The 19,085-nt window shown below is 40.7% G+C and overlaps 1 protein-coding gene across 5 annotated transcripts in view; it reads right to left on the bottom strand.

The window, feature by feature from the left end:
• Positions 1-19,085, bottom strand: part of SCUBE1 (signal peptide, CUB domain and EGF like domain containing 1) — a 269,114-nt gene that overhangs the window by 243,888 nt on the left and 6,141 nt on the right. For all 5 annotated transcript variants that reach the window (XM_063446713.1, XM_063446711.1, XM_063446714.1 and 2 more), the window contains exon 2: positions 12,613-12,735. In XM_063446713.1, the coding sequence (XP_063302783.1) occupies positions 12,613-12,735 (123 nt within the window). The remainder of the gene's footprint in view (positions 1-12,612; positions 12,736-19,085) is intronic.

Here is a 19,085-nt window from a genome sequence, read left to right as displayed (position 1 = left end):
AGCAGTCAGGAGAACCATGGCACAGGTATGGCTAAGCCATGACACCCCCCCCACCCCCCCAAACAGAAGCGGTCATACACAAAATAAAAGACACATGCATAATGGACCACCTAACAGCGCAGGTCAGAAGCACAATGAAATCATACAAAAAGATCTGGGAATTGTGGATGGCTGGAGACTGGAGGGGACTAGGGAGTGGGAGCTGGGAGGGGAGACCACAATCCCCCACACCCAGTAACAAGAATTCCAACCTTGGCCTGCGGGCACGGCGAGACACAAACACCAACCGTTATGTATATTAGACGCTTCCTAAGATAGAGGCCTAACCAATGACAACCGTAAATGACCCATGTACCCTACACTCAGACCATGTATGCTCTCCATCTCTTTCATCTTCTCTTTTTACTTACCCTCTCCTATTACGCTTGTCATGCACATCGCTTACTTAAGAGTTTTGAAATGGCAAGTTCTTCTGCAGATAAGAATGTTTATTGTTGAATGTTACATTTTATTAAATTCGGCGATATCGGAAAGAAAGACTCCCATGCAGAAGAGACGAATACACAAGCCGTTGCAAAGGAAGTCAACAGATGAACGCCACATATAACAAACTATATATAACGCACACTATTGATATATACTGTTGCAGTTTTGATTAACTACGACACACAAAAAATAAAGAATTAAAAAAAAAATGTGGATGCACTTAATATGAAAGAAGTGAATTATGGTTAAACAGACAAATTCTACGGTTTGTTTACATTTTGTCTACATCAGGATGTGTACAATTGCCTCCGTTCTTTATGCAAAAATATAGCTGGAAAATAAACACCAATTAAAACAAACATGTAAATTAGATCAATGGGAGATTATCATTTGCACATAATGAGGGAATCTTTAAGATCTGTTAGCGAACAGATCCAGAAGTATATAAACCTACTGTCATTCCCACCTGTATGACACCATGGGTAAAACTTTACAGGGCAATAAATTAACAGTTATGTGCCTCTTGCTAGGGATTTCTTAAAGAGTGTAGACTGAAGGGTGAGCAGTGAGGTGAATGGAAGAGTCATAGAAAGATCTTGTTTTGGGGCAAATCGTTAGCAATGCATCCAAACCAAAAATCAGATCCTTATTTCTATACAGCTTTAGACCAGCTGAGAGCTAAACATTGCATTCTTTTGGCTCTATTATCGGATAGAAAATATCATTGCTTACTCTTTCATTATTTTAGACGGGGTTTCAAATATACTTTTAAAATAACCATTGGAAGTTATTCTCTCCCCCCCCCCCCCCAACTTTAGGATTTTATTTTACCTATGAACTAGTAAATAAAAAAACGTTCACAGAATTCACCAAAACTTTCATTACAGTCTGTTAAACGTGTTTGGTGGAAAGTAAAGAGGGGCTGGCGGGCAGTCGTTCCCAGTACACAAAGCTACTGTGTTAGCATGTAATCAAGCAGGCTTGTAATAAGTGCACACAATGATAAGGATAATGTAGGTCGTTAAAAAGGAAATGTTGATAACAGGAAAAGATGGCAGAGGGCTTAATCTCCAAGTGATTACCTGCTTCAGATAATCAATCCCTGGAACAATCAGGAAACACTCTCACCAGGTGTGGAAGGGCACACAATTGTCACAACACCTGTACCAGTGTCACTGTGTGACAAGGCTGGGCATTTACACAACAAAGGGGGCAATGATACAGATAAAGAAAACAGAATACATTGAAATCATTTCTTTTGTATAAGAATTAAAAAAATTACAAAAAAGACAAACTGAATATTAAAAACAGTGTGGAAGGATTTCAGAATTACTAGGTGAATCAATAAATGGTTTACCTTTCCTGAGTTATCCAAAGCAAAGTATTAAAAACAACAGCAAAACTCAAACTGTGACCAAATAAAAGAGGGAAAAACAAAAACAAAGTCGATTTGCAAAATATCTAAAAGATGCCCTGATTTAACAAGCTTTCCAAATCATTCAATACTGAGAAACTAGCCAAAAGATTTATCAACAACATTTCCCATAGACTGTAATGGCGACTTTTGTAAATCATTTGGAACGTTTTCTAACAGTACTGAATCAATCAGTGGAGCCTCATTCATTGGGGTTCTTGGGGCTGTGTCCCCCAGTTTTTAATTGGGGAAAAAAAATATTAGTGGTAGTTTAGAAACACTAAAAGTATTGCTCTGGAGGGGAAATATGGGGAAAATAGTGTTTCTTTTGGAATAGGTTTCTGTAATAAGTCTCAGTTCTGCAGGCCCCCCCTCTCCCCCTCATTGGTAGCTATATGGAGAAGCTTACTTGGGAGCATTCATGCATGTCAAAAATGGGGCAGATTTGAAATCATGTCTAGTGCCTTTTAAATAGGAATTTCAGGTATTTCCATTGAGTTGCCATTCGGTCAGCAGAGCAGTCCATGAGTAGAGGTATTATATTGGTCTCTTTTTTCAAGGGCCATTATTGGCTGACAGCACCTGGGGGGGGGGGGGGGGGGGGGGGAGATGTTACAGTGTTCACAGAAGAGAGAAGCAAGAAGCCATCTTGGAAGAGAGAGCACAGTAGCGGCAGAGACTGCCTGAAGGCTGATTAAATGGACACTGTAGGCACCCAAACCACTTCAGCTCATTAAAGTGGTCTGGGTGCCAACTCCAATCATCCTTAACCCTGCATGTGATTTATAAACTGCAATAATTAGCTTGCAGGGTTATGTCCTCCTCTAGTAACTGTCTACCAGACAGCCACTAGAGGGACATCCGGGTTCTTAGACGACTTTTGGTCGACTAAACAATGCTGGACGTCCTCATGCTATGCATGAGGTCCTCCAGCGTCACCGAAAACCCAATAGGAAAGACTTGGCTCCTGATAGCAGGTAACGCTTTATTGAGTGTTGGCCTCGGATTCTAGCAGTTTCTTGTAATATGTATTGCAATAAATATTTTACAAGAGATTTTAACAATTAATAATAACAATAATAATAATAAATACAAATAGGGGAAGGAAACTGGGGAAAAGGGGTGTCCATTCATATTTACAAATGTATACATTATATACATGTTTGAATATTAAAACAGAGATTAATAATTGAATAAGTGTATATTAAGATTTACATCACAGTAACAGAACAGGTAAATAGCATATTCCAAAATGATAAAAAATAAACAAAAATCAGATTTACTTCCCATTCCATCCAATAATATTTAAATGTATCCAATAAAGGAGACGGCTGTCTGAGGGCCATTTTGTGTCTTACTTTCTATCGTTACATTCAAAACTTGTTTAATAGATTAAAAAAATAGGGGAATTCAAATAACAGGGTATATAATCGTTAACTCCAAATGTGTCACATTATTATTTGATCAACGTTCTTAACAGAATTTGGAAACATTTTAAACAAACCTATTTCAGACGTGAAAATAATGATAGATGGGTCAATCTTTTGAAATAGTTTGCGTATATCTCCACAATTTACCAAATATGGGACACTGAATCCAATACCTTCGTATTCTCTCCAGCATTTGTCAGAGATAGTTGGGTTCATTTTGTGCAATCTTGATAGGACCAAATAACATATATAAAGGATTTTAAAATTACTGTGCTACACCCCTCAAGGCGAGAGGAAAACTGCAGCACCTACATTCAGCATCTCCACGTTCTGCATGAAGGCGCTGAACGTTCCCCATGGAGATGCATTTATTATTGCATCTCGATGAGGAGTTGATGATTGGTAATTGATAATCTCAGCTATGGAGGCAGGCCCGCTGCGACAAGACCGGCACGGCATTGGAATAAAGGTGAGTAAGAACACCATTACCATGCGATCAGAGAGGGCTGGTGACAGACACAGATACGCTGACAGACACACACTTTCTCACACAGTCACAAAGTATTTATTATTTGATACACTCAAATTATTATGTTATTGTTTATATAGCGCCAACAAATTCCCACAGCACTTTACAATGGGTGGCCTAAGAAACATGTAGTTGCAACCAGACAACGTGTGGAACAAAGGGGTTGAGGGCCCTGCTCAATGAGCTTACATGCTAGACGGAGTGGGGTAAAAGGTAAGGATAGTATTAGACTAATAGCAGTTGCAAGAGAGGAATCATTTGGGAGCTATTAGCAGTATAATTGATATGCTTTTATGAATAGTGTGTTTATAATGATTTTTTGAAGGAGTGGAGACTGGGTGAGCATCTAATGGAGGAGGGAAGCGAGTTCCACAGGAACGGTGCAGCCCTCGAGAAGTCTCGAAGGCGAGCATCACTTGTGTATTAGGGAGTATAGAGAGGTGGGAGCAGCATTATGTAGCGATTTGAGAGCAAGAACCAGAATTTTAAATTAAGCCCTATATCTTACAGGAAGCCAATGTAGGGACTGACAGAAGGGTGAGACATGGGAGATGCGGGCGGACAGGAAGATGAATTAATACACACAAAGATTCATAGATACACACAGACAAATACACATACAGATCTACATACATAAAAGATACACACACAAATTTTAAAAAAAAAATACATACTTTTAGCCACCCTCCTGTTTCCTACCTTTTGGGCTCAGGAGGGTGGCTTCCCTGGGGTCTAGTGGGACTGGGCTGCAGGTGACAATAGGTTAGTGGGGCTGGCTGGGGCTGATGGAAGTAGATCTCTGTGCGTCGGGAGGAAGTAAAGGGAACTGTACTTCCTTCTTTCCGGCGCTGAGTGTGTGCAGAGGAATGGGCAGCTCTGCGTAATAGGTCCGGCTGTGAGAAATGTAGGTGGGCTCTGGAAATGGGATATAATTTATCGGTCTCCATTTCCAGACATCTGTTTATTAAAATCTAAAATTAAATTTAAAGGCGGAGGCTTTTGTTGCATAATAATGTTTGCTAAAATCGGGAACCATTAAACCGCCATTTAATTGAAGATTGAAGAAAAGTTGTACATTTCACTCTACTTAGCTTGTTCTTCCATATGAATTTGATCAGTTGTTGAAAACGGTTACTGGTAAAGATAGGAGAATTGGACGTATATAATACAATATTTTGAGCAGAATGTTCATCTTAATAGATGCCAGTCTGCCAATCCATGAGAACTCAAGATCACTCCATCTCTTTTCTTTTTTTTGTAGGTCGGGCCATATTTTTCTCAAATTGTATGCATGCATCTTGCTTAAAGTTTTTACATAAATTCATACCAAGATACTCAATATAAGATTTTTTCCACTCAAAAGGGTATTCTCCCTATAGCCTATCCAGACCAAAACATGGAATATGAAATTAAAGGGCTTGTGTTTTGTGAGAGTTAAGTTTGTAATATGACACTTCTTTAAGCCCTTAAAGGACCACTCTAGGCACCCAGACCACTTCAGCTTAATGAAGTGGTCTGGGTGCCAGGTCCAGCTAGCTTTTACCCTTTTTTTTTATAAACATAGTTTCAGAGAAACTGCTATGTTTATACTGAGGGTTAAGCCAGCCTCCAGTGGCTGTCTCATTGACAGCCGCTAGAGGCGCTTGCGTGCTTCTCACTGTGAAAATCACAGTGAGAGCACGCAAGCGTCCATAGGAAAGCATTATGAATGCTTTCCTATGCGACCGGCTGAATGCGAGCGCGGCTCCTGCCGTGCATGCACATTCAGCCGATGACGTCGCGAGGAAGAAGAGGAGGAGGAGGAAAGCTCCCCGCCCGGCGCTGGAGAAAGAGGTAAGTTTAACCCCTTCCTCCCCCCAGAGCCCGACGGGAGTGGGTCCCTGAGGGTGGGGGCACCCTCAGGGCACTCTAGTGCCAGGAAAACGAGTATGCTTTCCTGGCACTAGAGTGGTCCTTTAAGGACCAAACTTCTGGAATAAAAGGGAACCATGACATGTCACACATGTCATGTGTCCTTAAGGGGTTAAACTCCTTTAGAATAGAATCGTGTGATTGAATAGATTTATTCTGATTTTTAAGTGATAACAAAAGGTCATCCGCAAGCAAACCTATTTTGTGAACTTTTTTTACCAATTATTATACCTTCTATTTATGGGGCTTGTCTTAATATTTCAGCTACGGCTTCCATTGATAGAACAAATTAACATGGAGATAGCAGACACCGCTGCCTTGATCAATTCGTAAGTGAAAAATTCTAAAACTGAACGTTTGCTGTTGGATAACAATACAAGGCAAATATTGCTTTAAATGAATGTTCGTGGGGTATTACATTTGTTTATAACTTCCTCCAGATGGTCCCAATGAAACCTATTGACCACCTTCTCCGCAACCAAAGAAAGGAGCAGAGAAGGCATTTGCGTGATCTTAATTTGATTTATCAACTTCATACAACATCTAGGGCCATCTGGAGTTTGTCTACCGATTACAAATCCGACTTGATCCATAGTAATAAAAAGAGGGATCATTTTTGCTAATTGATTTGCTAATACTTTGGCATATAATTTAGTGCCATTATTGATTAATGAAATAGGTCTAACATTTTCACATTTGTCAAGTTTTGTGCCTGATTTTGAATAAATTATTATTTGTGCACATAGGTTCTCTTCTGGCATCTTACCCGTAGACCAATAGTTAAGTATGGAGTAAGAATATCTGCAAAAGATTTGCAGCATGTCATAATGAATCCTTCATGCATCGTTTAACAGATACTCTATCCTAGACTGTGATATGTGATGTCTGAGTTTCGATGCCTTGTTACCTTTTAAATAAAATGTTTTTTTAAGGCCTCACAACATGAAAGAAGGGTGTTCAAAAATTAATTTTGTTGAGTTTTGATTTTGTTTCAGCTATCAGTGACAGTGAAGCAGACGGGACAAATTGCTTTGCTTGATTTAAAAATATAATTATTTTTCAAGTGTTTTTAGATTATTTTCTTTAGATGAGACAGCCTTTAAATAAAGTGTACATTCCAAATCACCTCACCAAACATATCAGCACTATCACTTTCACTAAAATAGTTTTATAAACATTTTCAGAAAGGAGTTTTAAGACCAAATGATCTTCGAGTTTCAATGTTCTATTCTATTTTAAATTGGGTTCGATGTCAGCTCAGTCATTTTGAGGGCGGCTTATGTGTCAAGAATAATAGAGCGTGAATTGTAACTAGTTACACATATATCCGACCTGCCCAGCTCCAAACAACAAATGGAATAAAGACTGCGCTAAAAGCTCAAAGATAGCCTTCCATGTGGAATAGATCACAAACTTCCCAAACCAGAGTTCAATTTACTTAACCTACAGGGTATGACTTCAGGAATGTGCAGAAAAAAGGGATCTAAACACACTTTTTTATGACAATCAGAAAAGACATGCTGTCCACTACAGTATACTGGGCAAGAAATTAAGGTAAAAAAAAACCCCACTGAACTTGTAATGTTAATTCAAATGGGCCCACTCTCCTCCCGAGAAATCAGATCCTTTAAAGAAAAAAAAAAATGTCTTTCCACTTTAATCTTGGTAAAACCGGGAACGGCAGATAGAGCTCATATTAAATTGATGTAGATGCATTCCCCAATTTAGCAAAAAATATAGGTTTTATTGTCTGTGCTGTCTGAAAATGGAAAATGTACTTTGTCAGTCTTATACCCCTACCTCCTGTCTACCTTACGGTTCATTTTATTGTAATAATAATTTTTTAGGAGTATTTTGTTGTTTTTTTTGTTTGTTTAATCCAGGTTTTTTTTTGAGTCGCATGGACAAAGCCTAAACAGAATGCATTCCTGATTAGAAAGTGTGCGGAGATTGACATCTCATATTAGGTTATTGAAATCAACATCCTAACCTTACTCTGGAAGCGATTTTCAAATCCCACTATATTTAAATACGTTGCAGCTATTCTGGAATACGAAAGCTAAAAGGATGCAGGAGTCAAGTTATCCAACAACTACCAAGCGAGCCTAATGGCACTAATGCATAATCAATCATAAAGAGCAGTGGGTGATGGTGGGATGGTTTTCTTAGCGGATATTTGATCTCTGAATTTGTTTTGCTTAATATATGCAAAAAAGGGTTAATGCACTAAACAAATTTGGAATATTCCTCATTTGTTGCAAATCAATTCCCAGAATCCGTCATTTATAAAGTAACAAGGATGTGGATTTGATGTGGGCCAATAAGACCCCTATTGGGCAAAAGGGGCAAGTGTATAACCGATGGATCAGCATTAGGGATGCACCAAAATTAAAATTCTGGGTCGAAACCGAAAATTCAGGATGCCCTTAGCCAAAAACCGAAACTGACTTTTTTCCCCAAATGATTTTTAAATGTTTTTTTCCCTATAAATTGAATAACATTAGACTTTTGAAAAACTTCTCATTCTACCTTCTCTATTAGTGCCCCCCCCACCACAGTGTTCCTTTTCCCTTGACCGGTACCTTAGCCCTCCCGCCTTAATGTTCCTCTCTCTCTCCCCCCCCCCTCTTTTTTTTAGTTTTCTTTTCTCCACCCCCTCCCCTGTTCCATAGTATTCTTCTTCCCCCCTTCCCGGGTTCTTCCCCCCCCCCCTTCTCCTGTCCCATAATGTTCTCCCCCCCTTCCCCTGTCCCATATAGTGTTCTTTCCCCCTCCCCTGTCCCATATAGTGTTCTTCCCCCCTCCCCTGTCCCATATAGTGTTCTTCCCCCCTCCCCTGTCCCATATAGTGTTCTTCCCCCCCTCCCCTGTCCCATAGTGTTCTCCCCCCCTCTCCTGTCCCATAGTGTTCTCCCCCCCCTCTCCTGTCCCATAGTGTTCTCCCCCCCTCTCCTGTCCCATAGTGTTCTCCCCCCCCTCTCCTGTCCCATAGTGTTCTCCCCCCCCTCTCCTGTCCCATAGTGTTCTCCCCCCCCTCTCCTGTCCCATAGTGTTCTCCCCCCCCTCTCCTGTCCCATAGTGTTCTCCCCCCCCTCTCCTGTCCCATAGTGTTCTCCCCCCTCCCCTGTCCCATAGTGTTCTCCCCCTCCCCTGTCCCATAGTGTTCTCCCCCTCCCCTGTCCCATAGTGTTCTCCCCCTCCCCTGTCCCATAGTGTTCTTCCCCCCCCTTCCCTTGTCCCAGTGTTCTTCCCCCCCCCTTCCCTTGTCCCAGTGTTCTTCCCCCCCCTTCCCTTGTCCCAGTGTTCTTCCCCCCCCTTCCCTTGTCCCAGTGTTCTTCCCCCCCCTTCCCTTGTCCCAGTGTTCTTCCCCCCCCTTCCCTTGTCCCAGTGTTCTTCCCCCCCCTTCCCTTGTCCCAGTGTTCTTCCCCCCCCTTCCCTTGTCCCAGTGTTCTTCCCCCCATCCCCTGTCCCAGTGTTCTTCCCCCCATCCCCTGTCCCATAGTGTTCATTCCCCCCCTCCCCTGTCCCATAGTGTTCATTCCCCCCCTCCCCTGTCCCATAGTGTTCTCCCCCCCCTCCCCTGTCCCATAGTGTTCTCCCCCCCCCCACTCCCCTGTCCCATAGTGTTCTCCCCCCCCCCTTCCCCTGTCCCCTGTCCCATAGTGTTCTTAACCCCTCCCCTGTCCCATAGGGTTCTTCCCCACCTCCCCTGTCCCATAGGGTTCTTTGCCACCTCCCCTGTCCCATAGGGTTCTTTGCCACCTCCCCTGTCCCATAGGGTTCTTTGCCACCTCCCCTGTCCCATAGGGTTCTTTGCCACCTCCCCTGTCCCATAGGGTTCTTTGCCACCTCCCCTGTCCCATAGGGTTCTTTGCCACCTCCCCTGTCCCATAGGGTTCTTCACCCCCCTTTCCCTGTCCCATCAGGTTTCAGCCCCCCCCTTCACCTGTCCCATCATGTTCTTTTCTCTCCCCTGTCCCATATAGTGTTCTTTCCCCCCTTCCCCTGTCCCATAGTGTTCTTTTCTCTCCCCTGTCCCATATAGTGTTCTTTCCCCCCTTCCCCTGTCCCATAGTGTTCTTTTCTCTCCCCTGTCCTATAGTGTTCTTTTCTTGTCAGCATGCATGTGTGTGTCTGTTAATGAATGAGTGCGTGTCAGATCAGTGAGTCTGTGTCGGTCAGTGACGTCTGTGTGTATCTGCCAGTGTATGTGTTTAAAGGGACACTTTAGGCACTCTGACCACTTCAGCTCAAGTGGTCTGGATGCAGTGTCCCACTCCCCTTAACCCTGCAAGTTTAATTATTGCAGATTACCTTCCGGGTGGTTAGGCGACCAAAAGTTGCCTAACTGATTCTGGACGTCCTCACGCTGTGCATGAGAACATCCAGCGTCTGCTAAATCTCCATAGGAAAGGATTGATACAATGCTTTCCTATGGGGAAGCCTCACGTAAGCACGGAGAAGGAGCATGACCCAGCGCTGAGGGACAGTTTTAACCCCTTCAATGCCGAGTGAGTAGGGAGAACAGGAGGGCGGGGGGCACTATAGTGTCAGGAAAACTTTCCTGGCACTATAGCATCCCTTTAAAAAGGAGTAGGAAATGGTGGAGTCTAAAGAGGCAGGGGTGGGTTCATAATCAGCAAGGGGTGGGGTGAGGCAAATTTAGATTAGCGGGGTGTCCAGGTTTAGTAATGCATAGGGCAGCACAAAACCAAAATACACCACTGATTGCAGTACACTGTCACGGTAACTCACAGTCTGCTTCTCTTTCATTAGCAAGAAGCATTTATGCAAGTGAATGTCATCCAGTATGACAGCTATACTTCCTAAAAACCCCTGCACAGGTTAGAGCTGGCCATCTTCTAGCTGCTCTCTCTTCTTGTTGTTTGAGGGGAAAAAAGCGTTTGGCATCATAAAAAAGGCAAATGTTGCAGATTTTCCTAACAATAAGCTAAGACATCGTTCTGTGGTACCAACAAAAACCTATTTAACTATTTTACACACTTTGACAGAGCACATGAGAACTATGGGTGGCTGCGCCTAACCCACCAGGATCATTCTGAGCAGCAGACATTAGCAGGGTTAACAAGCCACAGCAAATACGAATTGGACTACAATCCACATAATTCTCTGCTGGCTTGTGGGAATAGTAGTTCGTAACAATAGGGTGTGAATTTGACACTGCCTCTATTCCCATTTAAAGTGTCACCAGAAAGTGGCTGAGCAGAGCAAAAGGATAAGAGCCATTCTCAGCATGAAAAATGGAGACATATCATATCATACCATATCGGCATGAAAAATCAAGACATATCATACCAGCATGAAAAATGGAGACATATATAATACCGGCATGAAAAATGGAGACATATATCATATCAGCATGAAAAATGGAGACATATATCATATCAGCATGAAAAATGGAGACATATATCATACCAGCATGAAAAATGGAGACATATATCATACCAGCATGACAAATGGAGACATATATCATACCAGCATGAAAAATGGAGACATATATCATATCAGCATGAAAAATGGAGACATATCATATCAGCATGAAAAAGCGAGACATATTATAAAACGCAATTACAGAAAGCAAAGGTCGGTAATTAAACTTGTGCAACGCATTACAGGCATCATGAGCACCATGGAGCACAGTCCATCTGCTGCAGATGGCTTCCTATTAGAATGTCCATGAGGCCCAGCAGCTAAACTGCAACACTCAGGAAGCTGTAGGAAGACTGCGGCCCGCACCACTAGGGACAAATCTCGCAAACTCTCTCTCAGGGGTTTCAGATTGCCAAGTTTCTCGGCTAAACACCACTTGAGATGAATGGGACACTCCAGAGTAGATGTACAACATTTTTATGCAATAAATGAATGACATACAAAGACAAAAAAAGTATATTACATTTCAGCACTTCCCTAACATCATTTAGGGAGTGTAAGATCATTTAGCCAAGTTTGATCTTCCCATAGCTTTAGATTAGTTACATTCAAACATGCAAGCAACAGTAGTCTTTTCCCATTTTGGTTAGTAAATGTAATTAACGTGTGCATGTTTTTAACACTTATCTCCTCCTCCGCTTCCCCAACCCTCCAAATGAATGTACTACACTACAGAGCATTAAATGCTTCTCAATCACTAGAAGAAAAAAAAAGATTTTTCATAAATGTGTTTGCTTCCTACTAACTGCCTGATCACTTCCTCTTTGTAATGGTAGTTCAAAGGGAGGAGCTAACGCAACATAAAGAGGTTCTTGCAAAACTCATGCATCATGGCATTATGCAAACAATAAGAAATTGTTAGTAACATTTATTTTTATTTTTTTAAATATCCTTTATTCCCATGATGCTCTGTCCTTTCAGTACAGGCAGACTTTACTACAATGTAGAAGAAAAGTTTACGTCCCAAGCATACAGTTAGTCAATGATCAGGGATTACATATATTTAATTTATTGTTACACTACTTTCATAATTAAGGTCTGTATCAAGATTCTGATAATTTTACACATAAAGTGTATAAAGAAAAAAAAAATTCAAAATCAAACTTTACGTCATCCCCTCAATAATGATCATTCAGCTGACACACACAAAGCCATTAAAGAGGTAGATTATAACACATCAAACCACTGATTATTAAACACAAAGACTTCTGTCTCCCACAGAAACTTTCCAAGTATCTCTCTAGCTGAACAATTAGCAGACACAGCATGAACCCACAGCCAACAGAGAGCAGGGTGAGCTGCTTTAAATCTGACTTAATCGTTTCAGGAATCCAGCTATTTGCAAAGATTTAACATAGCAAACACAGCCATTGGCAGCCAGCACGCCTCACCTTCACACTGCTTGCCTTCGCCCTTGTAACCTGGCTTACAGATACATTTGTAAGATTTCGGGGTGTTTTGGCAGATTGCATCTATGTGACAGTCATCTGTTCCTTCCGCACACTCATCGCTGTCTGAAAAAACATTGTTTGAGTTAATCAAAAAAATAAAATGGAGTATTATCTTGCAAAACATGTTTTTATTATGAACTAAAACAACATTTTCAGATAATGAACACATTGTCCACACTATATAAAGCCAGTCCATACAATTATGATTATTTGTGTCAATCATTTGTAAAGCGTAATGTAGGAATTGTTATGGATAGAATTCCCATGTTAAAACAGTGAAAGGAAATAGAAGAGAGAAATTGATTTTTTTCTGTTAAAGGAAGTGAATTTAAAATCAAATCCCAATACCATCTATTGAAGAAATAATTAAAACATGCCCTCAGTGGGGGTAGAAAAGTGAATTAGTTTGATATTCTCAATCGTTTTCTTTTTTTAGCAATAGTGTTGCATATCACTACCTGAAATGTTGGAGGTGGATTACTTTTCATTGTTTTGTCCAAACGTAATTCAGCAGTCCACACCTGAGCACTGTCTGTTAGAGACTGTGTAGCAGGTAAGGGAATTACGTACAGTGTTTATACCAAGGACGCAACAACCAGGGCAATTAATGTAATTCAAATGCATTATAAAAAGGAATGTGCAGACATTTAACAAAATGTGCATTATATGGTTATCCAGGATCTGAGGTTGCAAGGGATCGAAATCTGACCGCTGTTATGTTTACGAAAGACAGTGACAGTCTCACCCTAATAATATTCAGTTCACACAAGGCTGGCTCCCTCCTGGGACGTGGTACCCAGTCACTTTGCATTTAACAGAGGTGGCACTGAGATTGCCCAAGGCAGACTGGAGGGAGGTTCATGCAAAGAACTGAGGAAGAGTAATGCACCGATTCATTAAACAAACACCTCGGATCAGGATCAACAAATGAAGTAGCAACACAAACATTTGCTACTGAAATCTCAGAGTGGGTCACAGGTAGGAAATCCAGAAGGAGTACGTGCATCAGCAGCCAGTAACAGATCCATCCCTGAAATAAATAGTATTACAGACAGTATTGGATCTATTACCGAAATGAATAGTACTACAGCCGGTACTGGATCTAATACTGAAATAAATAGTACTACAGCCAGTACTGGGTCTATTACCGAAATAAATAGTACTACAGCCAGTACTGGATCTAATACTGAAATAAATAGTACTACAGCCAGTACTGGATCTAATACTGAAATAAATAGTACTACAGCCAGTACTGGATCTAATACTGAAATAAATAGTACTACAGCCAGTACCGGATCTATTACTGAAATAAATAGTACTACAGTCAGTACCGGATCTATTACTGAAATAAATAGTACTACAGCCAGTACTGGATCTATTACTGAAATAAATAGTACTACAGCCAGTACCGGATCTATTACTGAAATAAATCGTACTACAGCCAGTACCGGATCTAATACTGAAATAAATAGTACTACAGCCAGTACTGGATCTAATACTGAAATAAATAGTACTACAGCCAGTACCGGATCTATTACTGAAATAAATAGTACTACAGCCAGTACTGGATCTATTACTGAAATAAATAGTACTACAGCCAGTACTGGATATAATACTGAAATAAATAGTACTACAGCCAGTACTGGATCTATTACTGAAATAAATAGTACTACAGCCAGTACTGGATATAATACTGAAATAAATAGTACTAGAGTCAGTACTGGATCTATTACTGAAATAAATAGTACTACAGCCAGTACCGGATCTAATACTGAAATAAATAGTACTACAGCCAGTACTGGATCTAATACTGAAATAAATAGTACTACAGTCAGTACCGGATCTATTACTGAAATAAATAGTACTACAGTCAGTACCGGATCTATTACTGAAATAAATAGTACTACAGCCAGTACTGGATCTATTACTGAAATAAATAGTACTACAGCCAGTACCGGATCTATTACTGAAATAAATAGTACTACAGCCAGTACCGGATCTAATACTGAAATAAATAGTACTACAGTCAGTACCGGATCTATTACTGAAATAAATAGTACTACAGCCAGTACCGGATCTATTACTGAAATAAATAGTACTACAGCCAGTACTGGATCTATTACTGAAATAAATAGTACTACAGCCAGTACCGGATCTATTACTGAAATAAATAGTACTACAGCCAGTACCGGATCTAATACTGAAATAAATAGTACTACAGCCAGTACCGGATCTATTACTGAAATAAATAGTACTACAGCCAGTACTGGATCTATTACTGAAATAAATAGTACTACAGCCAGTACCGGATCTATTACTGAAATAAATAGTACTACAGCCAGTACCGGATCTAATACTGAAATAAATAGTACTACAGTCAGTACCGGATCTATTACTGAAATAAATAGTACTACAGCCAGTACTGGATCTAATACTGAAATAAATAGTACTACAGCCAGTACTGGATCTAATACTGAAATAAATAGTACTACAGCCAGTACTGGATCTAATACTGAAATAAATAGTACTACAGCCAGTACTGGATCTAATACTGAAATAAATAGTACTACAGCCAGTACTGGATCTATTACTGAAATAAATAGTACTACAGCCAGTACTGGATATAATACTGAAATAAATAGTACTAGAGTCAGTACTGGATCTATTACTGAAATAAATAGTACTACAGCCAGTACCGGATCTAATACTGAAATAAATAGTACTACAGCCAGTACTGGATCTAATACTGAAATAAATAGTACTACAGCCAGTACTGGATCTAATACTGAAATAAATAGTACTACAGCCAGTACTGGATCTAATACTGAAATAAATAGTACTACAGCCAGTACCGGATCTATTACTGAAATAAATAGTACTACAGCCAGTACCGGATCTAATACTGAAATAAATAGTACTACAGCCAGTACTGGATCTAATACTGAAATAAATAGTACTAGAGTCAGTACTGGATCTATTACTGAAATAAATAGTACTACAGCCAGTACTGGATCTATTACTGAAATAAATAGTACTACAGCCAGTACTGGATCTAATACTGAAATAAATAGTACTAGAGTCAGTACTGGATCTAATACTGAAATAAATAGTACTACAGTCAGTACCGGATCTATTACTGAAATAAATAGTACTACAGCCAGTACTGGATCTATTACTGAAATAAATAGTTCTACAGTCACGACTGGATTCTTTATTTGATGAAATGATGCTAGTCTAGCCAGTGGCAGTGCCAGTCTTCTTTGTACCACGTCCATTATTAAAAGCACCCTTACCAACCCTATCACTACCAGATTCACTAATGAAAGTAGAGGACCCACTAATTAATGCAATGGTGCCATTCTGACCAGTTCCAACCCCAAAAAACATAATAATAAAGCACTGGCATTGCTTCATGTAGAACAATAGTTGTGGATACAACATTGCAGAGATCAGATTTTTTTTTGAAGTATAAGTAGGAAGCTGATTGGTTACAGCTGTAGAAAGGGGTCCCATAGTCAAAATATGTCAAATGACAGAGATACACACGTAGTCAGGACCACTTACAGCATGAAGATGGTCAAAATTTGATAACTCGGTGGCAATGTGACATTCACATTTCTCTGCACACAAGATTTAAAGCAAGAAAATGTAGTGGATTTACAGAAAAGCCAATAAAAGCCAACAAACAGATTGTTATGGTCCAAACCATTAGATGTAAGTGGAAGTGGAATAAGTGGAGTAAGTGAAAGCTAGCGAGGAGGATGGCGGAGATAGCAGGAGATTAGGAAGGCACTTTCCATAGCTGACAATGTGAGAGTCTGTGTAGAGACAATCAGAACGGATGCAGAAGGTGAATGGGAAAAGCATTGAATGTGAAAGTTGGGTAAGAAGAAGGAAGAGGCTGCATTAAAGCGGTTCTGTTATGTTTCCTTTCCTTATGCCCATTATTACTTTAGCTAAATAAAGCAGTTTTAGTGTATAGATCATTCCCCTGCAATTTCACTGCTCAATTCACTGTCATTTAGGCGTTAAATCACTTTTGTTTCTGTTTATGCAGCCCTAGCCACACCTCCCCTGGCTATGATTGACAGAGCCTGCATGAAAAAAAAAAACTGGTTTCACTTTCAAACAGATGTAATTTACCTTAAATAATTGTATCTCAATCTCTAAATTGAACTTTAATCACATACAGGAGGCTCTTGCAGGGTCTAGCAAGCTATTAACATAGCAGGGGATAAGAAAATCTTAATTAAACAGAACTTGCAATAAAGAAAGCCTAAATAGGGCTCTCTTTACAGGAAGTGTTTATGGAAGGCTGTGCAAGTCACATGCAGGGAGGTGTGACTAGGGTTCATAAACAAAGGGATTTAACTCCTAAATGACAGAGGGTTGAGCAGTGAGGCTGCAGGGGCATGTTCTATACACCAAAACTGCTTCATTAAGCTAAAGTTGTCCAGGTGACTATAGTGTCCCTTTAACCCCTTAAGGACACGTCATGATTCCCTTTTATTCCAGAAGTTTGGTCCTTAAGGGGTTAATGATTATGATCCCACCATGCTTTTTATTGATCTTTTTCTTCCTTGTGCTGATCTCAATGCCTGGGCGCTGCCATTTTGTTCTCCTCTGCCCTTTGCCTCCTTTAGGATTCGATTAACTGATGGATTGTGGGTAAATTAGCTCAGCAACTGAAATGGAAACTTGCCCAAGCTCCGCCCATTGCCCAAACTCTCCCCGTGAGAAAAAGTCCCTCGTTTTTATTATGTATCAGAAAAAAAAAAGGTGAAGCAAATGGACAAAAAGGGGATTATTTGAAAAAAACTAAATCTGCAAAGTGACAGTGCTGCTTTTATCATGATGGGGCAGATAGGGATTATAACCCAGCCAGTACTGGATCCATTAATGAAAGCAGATGGTCCGACCCAGTCAATACTGGATCCATTAATGAAAGCAGATGGTCCGACCCAGTCAATACTGGATCCATTAATGAAAGCAGATGGTCCAACCCAGCCAGTACTGGATCCATTAATGAAAGCAGATGGTCCAACCCAGACAGTAATGGATCCATTAATGAAAGATGGTCCGACCCAGACAGTAATGGATCCATTAATGAAAGAAGCTGGTTCAACCGAACCAGAAATAGATCATTTAATGAAAGCAGATGGTCAAACCCGGTCAGTACTGGATCCATTAATGAAAGCAGATGGTCCGACCCAACCAGTAATGGATCCATTAATGAAAGCAGATGGTCCGACCCAGCAAGTAATGGATCCATTAATGAAAGCAGATGGTCAAACCCAGTCAGTACTGTATCCATTAGTGAAAGCAGATGGTCCAACCCAACCAGTAATGGATCCATTAATGAAAGCAGATGGTCCGACCCAGTCAGTACTGGATCCATTAATGAAAGAAGCTGGTCCAACCCAGTCAGTACTGGATCCATTAATGAAAGAAGCTTGTCCAACCCAGCCAGTACTGGATCCATTACTGAAAGCAGATGGTCCAACCCAGCCAGTAATGGATCCATTAATGAAAGCAGATGGTCCGACCCAGTCAGTACTGAATCCATTAATAAAAGAAGCTGGTCCAACCTAGTCAGTACTGGATCCATTAATGAAAGAAGCTGGTCCAACCCAACCAGTAATGGATCCATTAATGAAAGATGGTCCGACCCAGCCAGTAATGGATCCATTAATGAAAGAAGCTGGTCCGACCGAACCAGAAATAGCTCCATTAATGAAAGCAGATTGTCAAACCCAGTCAGTACTGGATCCATTAATGAAAGCAGATGGTCCGACCCAACCAGTAATGGATCCATTAATGAAAGCAGATGGTCCGACCCAGTCAGTACTGGATCCATTAATGAAAGCAGATGGTCAAACCCAGTCAGTACTGGATCCATTAGTGAAAGCAGATGGTCAAACCCAACCAGTAATGGATCCATTAATGAAAGCAGATGGTCAAACCCAGTCAGTACAGGATCCATAATTGAAAGCAGCTGGTCCAACCCAACCAGTAATGGATTCATTAATAGAAGCAGATGGTCCGACCCAACCAGTAATGGATCCATTACCGAAACCAGCGGGTCCAATCTAGCAGGTACTGGATCCATGAATGAAAGAAATTGGTCCAATCCAGCCGGTACTAGATCCGCTAACGAAAGAAGCTGGTCCAATCCAGCTGGTACGGAATTTTGAATGAAAGCTGGTCCAACCAAACCGGTACTAGATCCATTAGTGAAAGCAAATGGTCTAGTTTAGCCGGTACTGAATCCATTAATGAAAGCAGATGGTCCAACCCATCCAGTACTGGATCCATGATCGAAAGAAGTTGGTCCAATCCAGCCGGTACTAGATCAGCTAATGAAAGAAGCTGGTCCAATCCAGCTGGTACTGGATTTTTAATGAAAGCTGGTC

Source organism: Pelobates fuscus, chromosome 3 (genome assembly GCF_036172605.1).
Source record: "Pelobates fuscus isolate aPelFus1 chromosome 3, aPelFus1.pri, whole genome shotgun sequence".
Lineage (NCBI taxonomy): Eukaryota > Metazoa > Chordata > Amphibia > Anura > Pelobatidae > Pelobates > Pelobates fuscus.
The sequence above is the reverse complement of the archived record's forward strand: the minus strand, read 5'-3'. Positions and strand labels throughout refer to the sequence as shown.